Source organism: Helianthus annuus, chromosome 9 (assembly GCF_002127325.2).
Source record: "Helianthus annuus cultivar XRQ/B chromosome 9, HanXRQr2.0-SUNRISE, whole genome shotgun sequence".
NCBI lineage: Eukaryota > Viridiplantae > Streptophyta > Magnoliopsida > Asterales > Asteraceae > Helianthus > Helianthus annuus.
In genome coordinates, this window is record NC_035441.2 from 149511953 (window position 1) to 149517899 (window position 5947).

The following is a 5947-nucleotide window of genomic DNA, read 5'->3' on the forward strand; positions in this document are numbered from 1 at the left end:
ATTCAAGCGGCTCTCATCAACTTTAGGCACGAGCACCACCGTGACTTCAAGCTCGTCTCGGTGTGGGAAATCATTAGATTATTTATTTAAATTATGTGTTTTTTAATTTTAATATTAGGTAATGTTTAATTTTATGTAACGTTTTATAAAATTTAATTTTCTGTATTGATTATTACCTACATTTGTTTAATTACTAGTAATGTTTTTATAAAATTTTAATACATTTTATATAATTTGAATCTATACTATATAATAAAAGAAACCATTTATAGAACACGTTTCGTATTTTTATGCATCCTCGTAAAAGGTGTATGCCACGTGTCAAAAAACGTCACGTCTCCACGCCCCGGGCCACACCGTCCGTTTTAGCACCATGCCACGTTCTGACGCGTGGTCCACGTGTCGTATAATGCTCCATCTTCAAGCTCCTCCATGCCGTGTGGTCTAAAGCTGGACTTCTTGAATTTCTTCACTGAGTTCTATGATCCGCTACTCTAAGATCATCCATAGTGGGTATGTGGTTGGCCAAATCACATGCAACTACATGCTCAACATCACACCCTCCTCGTTGACTTTTTTTTTTTGGGGGGGGGGGGGGGGGAGAGGGTTGTACGTGGTTTGCACCACGAATACGCTAAGATCATCCGTAGTGGGTATGCGGTTGGCCAAATCACATGCAACTACGTGCTCAATACCACTCCCTCCTCTTTTTTTTTTTTTTTTTTTGGGGGGGGGGGGGAGGGGTGTACGTGGTTTGAACCACGAAGTGCAAGAGTGATTGGTTGATGATTCTCTTGACCAATACAACTTTTTTCAATTCCAAACCCATTAATTTTACATGTCTCATCACTACTACAATTGATAAAGTGAACGTCACTTGAAGGAAAAAAACACTAAACCACTGCGGTGACCAATACGGATGGTCTAAGTCAAGGTTATTTCTCTTCCTTTATTGTTTTAATTCCAAAATCCAAAGACCCATTATACATTACAAAGTTCTGTCCAATCGGTCTTGTTGGTTGTATAAATAAAGTCTTGTCAAAAGTTGTAGCAAACCGATTGAAAAGTGTGATCAGGTCCTTGGTGTCACAAGCGAAAACGGCTTTTGTGTTGGGTCTGAGCATTCTTGATGTTCCAATTATTCTAAATGAGACTATAGCTTGGATGAGGAGGTCAAAAGTTAACGAAGTGCTATTTAAAGCAAATATAGAAAAAGCTTACGAATACTATTACCTGGAAATTCATAGACAATTGTACTCGTAGATCTACGAGCTGGTTCGAGCAGAAGGAACGTCAAATATGAGCTTAAATTTTTAAATATCGAGTCTAGCTGTCTCGGCTCATATTATCGTCGACTCAATCCTGAGTTGTTGGTGACTCAAACGACACGTTCAACAACTGTTATTCTAGAAACCAAATCTTAGATAGAACAAATGTCTGGGTTATTATTACAGAAGGACCCTCCATATTAAAGTTAAGACCTACATGATTCACATAACACCAAAATATTTATAAGTCTAACATGACTACCATAGCTTGCTTTACTGGTTTACTAATGCTACCATGGTGCATCAACCTTTTTCTGGAACTCAATCTTATACCTCTTAGCTTTCTCTTTCAATCCACTCATAACCTCATCAATCCTTTTATTACTTTCATGTAATTCCACCATCTTCGCTTTCAAAACCTTAATCTCATTCGCATTTCGGTTGCGTTCCTCTTTCGCCTCCATATATCTTTTTGCATCTTCAGATTCAAATGGAAGGTTTGCGAGTTCGCGTATCCTATCGCGTAAGAACCCGACTTTCATTCCTATAAGCCCAAAAGATTCCAGGGCGCTATCCCATGCATCGAATTCTTCCTTCGTGGTGGTGAGCTTGCACTTTCTTATCATATTTGCTATGTTTACAGTTTCACCAATCACACCCGCCACTAACTTATAGTACAAGCCTTCACGAACATTATCGTGAAGGATTTCTTTTTTCCCAATGCAGAGATTGTAATAATCCAAACGGATTTCTTCTGAAAGCTCTGAGTCAATGCACTCTTTGTTGACCATGATGTGAAAGTCTGAGAAGGTTTTGACATCTTTTAGCGAAAGATTTTGTTCCGGGTGGCCTTCTTGAACTTGTGAGTTGACCACAGGATGGTCTGTTTGGTGGCTGTCGAGCTGAGTAGGCGGTTTAGACCTTTTGTACTTCCTTTTGATTTTGGTCAAGGGAATAGAACTTGAACTTGAACACTTTCTTCCTTCGGGTTTATAATATGTCTTAATTGTGGCTGTGAAGGCACAAGGTGAAGTAATATAAAACGATATAGAGAAGTGCATACTTGCATCTAGAGGTGAGTGACGAAACGTGTGGGTTGGGTAATGGGTCAAACGGATTTGGGTCAAATGAGTAATAATTATAAGGAACGTGACGGGTTGGTCGACTCAAAACACCTTTGCCACCTTTTTTTAAAATTTTCTTCAAATAATCAAGTGTTAATCTCTTTTGACCAATTTCTTTTGAGTTCTTTTTTTACTTTACATGTTTGACTTGTCAGACATCAAACATAACCCAAATCGTTCAATTCACAAACAACATATAAAATCTCACACGTCTAGTTGCATTGATGATCTTTGACAAACCTGGAGTTATGTGTTGCTCAGGAGTTATGTGTTGTTCCTCGTGTTCATCAAGGTTTATCACATTAACAGCTTCACCATCAACATCTTTTGAATCATTTGTTCTTATAGTGTAAACCTACAAATTGAAAACTGAGATTATATGTATAAAGTATCCTTCATAGTGTGGTTCAGGAACAAGGAATGCTTTGAGTGTTCATCATAAACAAGACCACGCAGAGTGTATTAAGAAAATACACATATGAAAAAGAACACGATTACAACCTTTAATTTGCAAGATTCAACTAACTGGAAGATTAAAACATCCCCTTCGCGCAATTTATGTCCAATTGCAAACTGTCTCCACCCTGCACTAAGCCCAAACTTGTGTGCAAGGAATTTGAGATTAGATTGTTTTCCATCTTCATCTTCGATTACCATCAAACAATCGTGCTTTGGGAAAAACGATCTGCAAAAAGACAACGGAACGCCCTGCAATCCGGAGTGTATGTTGTCAAATTTTGTGCATGAAGTCCGTCTATATCAAAAACAAAAATTAAACTACCGAATTACCATCCAAAAACACATAGTAACGTGTGATTTGAGCATTATTTTTAGAAAGCTAGGGTATTCATTTCCAAGGGTCGATTGAAACTCTCTTGCTCGAGTCAAAGTTTCCGAGACTTCCACCGGGGCCTTAGCGTCAATTTCTTTTCCCAAACTGCATGTAAAATTTAATAAACATATATTTTATCAAATGAAGAGATGAAAATTTTGAAGAAAAACTTACTTGAAACGCTTTTTTGAAGGATTACGTACCACCTGTACATAAGAAAAGTAATATGTAAATATCGTATGTATCACGATGGCTGAGATTGCTTAAAATCAAAACAATTCGGTCATGCTCAATTAATTCATGAGTTTTTTTTAATATAAAATCCGAACCACTTTAGTTAACAACACATTTTTGAGACAAGACAAATAATCTAAAACATAAAACTAATGAGAGTACAAATACGAACATAATATGGATTACTTTTACTACATGGTTTATCTAGATAAGCAGGGTCGGATCTAGGCCACTTTTGTGGGTTCCCAGGAACCCATTCGGTTTAGAAAAATTAGTGAGAACCTCGTATGATTTGGAAAAAAAATAGTAAGAATTAGTGAGAATCTACCAAAAGGAACCCAGTAAAAAAAAGTTCTTAGATCCGCCACTGTAGATAAAGACACAAGAGCTAGATTATGTTACAGACAAAATCATTGCATGGTATGAGACTTATCCCACATTTGTAGTATGGGTAGCAAATGCGGGGTTTATAGACCAAATTGGCTACCTCATCCACCAGACTAATCTTTTGGTTGAGCTCTTCGGTTTTGGGTTCGTTTGCCATCTCTATACATGATACGGGAAAGACGGACTCTCAACCCTAAATTCCTTAAGTAGAACCAAATTTCCTGAACTTATTTGACTCAATTTTCATGATTGTAGTTTAGATCCGTCCTGTTTTTCATCTTTAATCAAGATTATAACATGTACATTTCAAGTTATGAAGTTTTTCCAGTAATAATAATCAGGTATAAAATAGTTATAAAACGCATAACAATTTAAGAAAAGGAAACTTAAATAGAAACCTTATTTTTGGAAGACAAGCGTTTCTTCTCCGCTTTAATTGAAGAAAACTCGAGTCTCTCGGGCTTCAAGCGTTTGCGTTTTAGTTTGGCCTGCACCAGATCTAACCATGAGTGAACCAAAATTCGCATGGAAAATAAGAAAATATAGAGAGAGTGAGACCGAAAGTTCAGGTGACGGTGTTAACGGAGCAAGAGGAGATGTTTTAGAGGATGGGGGAAGCTGAGCGATTGTGACACCGTTGTTTTCCGGTAAATTGGGGGTTTTGAGTTCAACAACAGCGAGCGGAAAATCAGAAGATGGTTTACTGTTTATTGGAGTTGCTTCCATTGCTCAAAGATTGGGGAGATTGGGGGGATTAGGAGAAGAACTCAACAACACACACTTGGATTGTTCAATGTCATAATAGAGTATTGAACCAACTACTTTTTTCTGTCTGAAAAAGGTTAGAAAAGATTCTTCATTTTGGTTTATAGAAAAATAATAAAAACTACCTGATTTTAAGCAAAACTTAATTATAAATATAATTTTATAATTATAATTATAATTATATTATATTATATTACAATTATAATTATAATTATTTTATAATAATAATAATAAATATAATATAAGGTAGAAGATCCTGTAAAAAGTGCTCAAAGTGTGAGAAGTGTATTATAACACTATATATAATACTATATAACACCATATAAACACCGTATAACAATATGTAACACCATATAATACCATATAACACTATGTAACACTATATATCATTATATAACAAATATAACACTATAGGTTGTCTGATAGCATGTCTATGATAGATGTATAGTGTTATATTTGTTATATAATGATATATACTGTTACATAGTGTTATATGGTATTATATGGTGTTACATATTGTTATACGGTGTTTATATGGTGTTATATAGTATTATATATAGTGTTATAATACACTTCTCACACTTTAGACCCTTTTTACACTATCCTTACCCTATAATATAATATAAATATATTAATTAATTAATTAATAATTCTTAATTCTTAATTATTAAATTATTATTATTATTATTATTATTTTATTATTAATTAATTAAATTTTTAAAATTAAATTAGAAGCTTATGAATAGTTTCTTTTGCCATGTGTCAGCCTTTTATTGGCTGTTTTTTCCCTTTTTATCTTGTTTTTGTCATTGTTTATATAAATTTATTGTTGATAAGATGATATACTTTAGGATTTGATTAACTGGTGTGTTGCTTGTTTGTTTATGGGTGTGATGCAGTTCAACTATACAAACTGCAATATACTGTTTTTTTCCCTTTTTTTTCCTTTACCGGTGGACATGCCACCCTTCTTTTTATCTGATATGTGTCTTCTTCTCCATTATCATCTTTCTTCCTAACTCTGATTTAATTAACTGGTGTGTTGCTTGGTTGTTTATGGGTGTGATGCAGGTTCGACTCTACAAACTGCAATATACTGTTTCTTTCCCCTTTTTTATTCCTTACTGGTGGACATGCCACCCTTCTTTTTATCTGATACGTGTCTTCTTCTCCACTATCATCTTTTTTCCCAACTCTAAAATCACCAGAGCCACATCTTAGGGGGTGTTTGGGATTGCTTATTTTAGCCAACTTATAACTTATTGACTTTTTAAAAAGTTAAATGGTGTTTGGGATTGGGAGTGTATGTGAGGGAAAAAGTTAATAAGTAATTCCAT

General features: G+C 35.0%; 1 protein-coding gene across 3 annotated transcripts; it reads right to left on the reverse strand.

Moving 5' to 3' along the window:
• Window positions 1-1401: 1401 nt before the first annotated feature.
• Window positions 1402-4715, reverse strand: LOC110868026 (B3 domain-containing protein Os01g0234100). Of its 3 annotated transcripts, none has more exons than XM_022117106.1 (7): window positions 4404-4715; window positions 4244-4333; window positions 3399-3430; window positions 3182-3329; window positions 2894-3100; window positions 2633-2747; window positions 1402-2280 (listed from the first exon to the last, which is right to left on the reverse strand). In XM_022117106.1, the coding sequence occupies exons 1-7, from the start codon at window positions 4569-4571 to the stop codon at window positions 1559-1561; spliced, it is 1482 nt and encodes a 493-aa protein (XP_021972798.1). In that variant the 5' UTR covers window positions 4572-4715; the 3' UTR covers window positions 1402-1558. The 3 variants fall into 3 exon arrangements, with proteins under 3 accessions (XP_021972798.1, XP_021972799.1, XP_021972800.1); XM_022117107.2 differs by having other exon boundaries at window positions 3399-3432; window positions 4249-4333; window positions 4404-4684; XM_022117108.2 differs by having other exon boundaries at window positions 1421-2250.
• Window positions 4716-5947: the final 1232 nt, after the last annotated feature.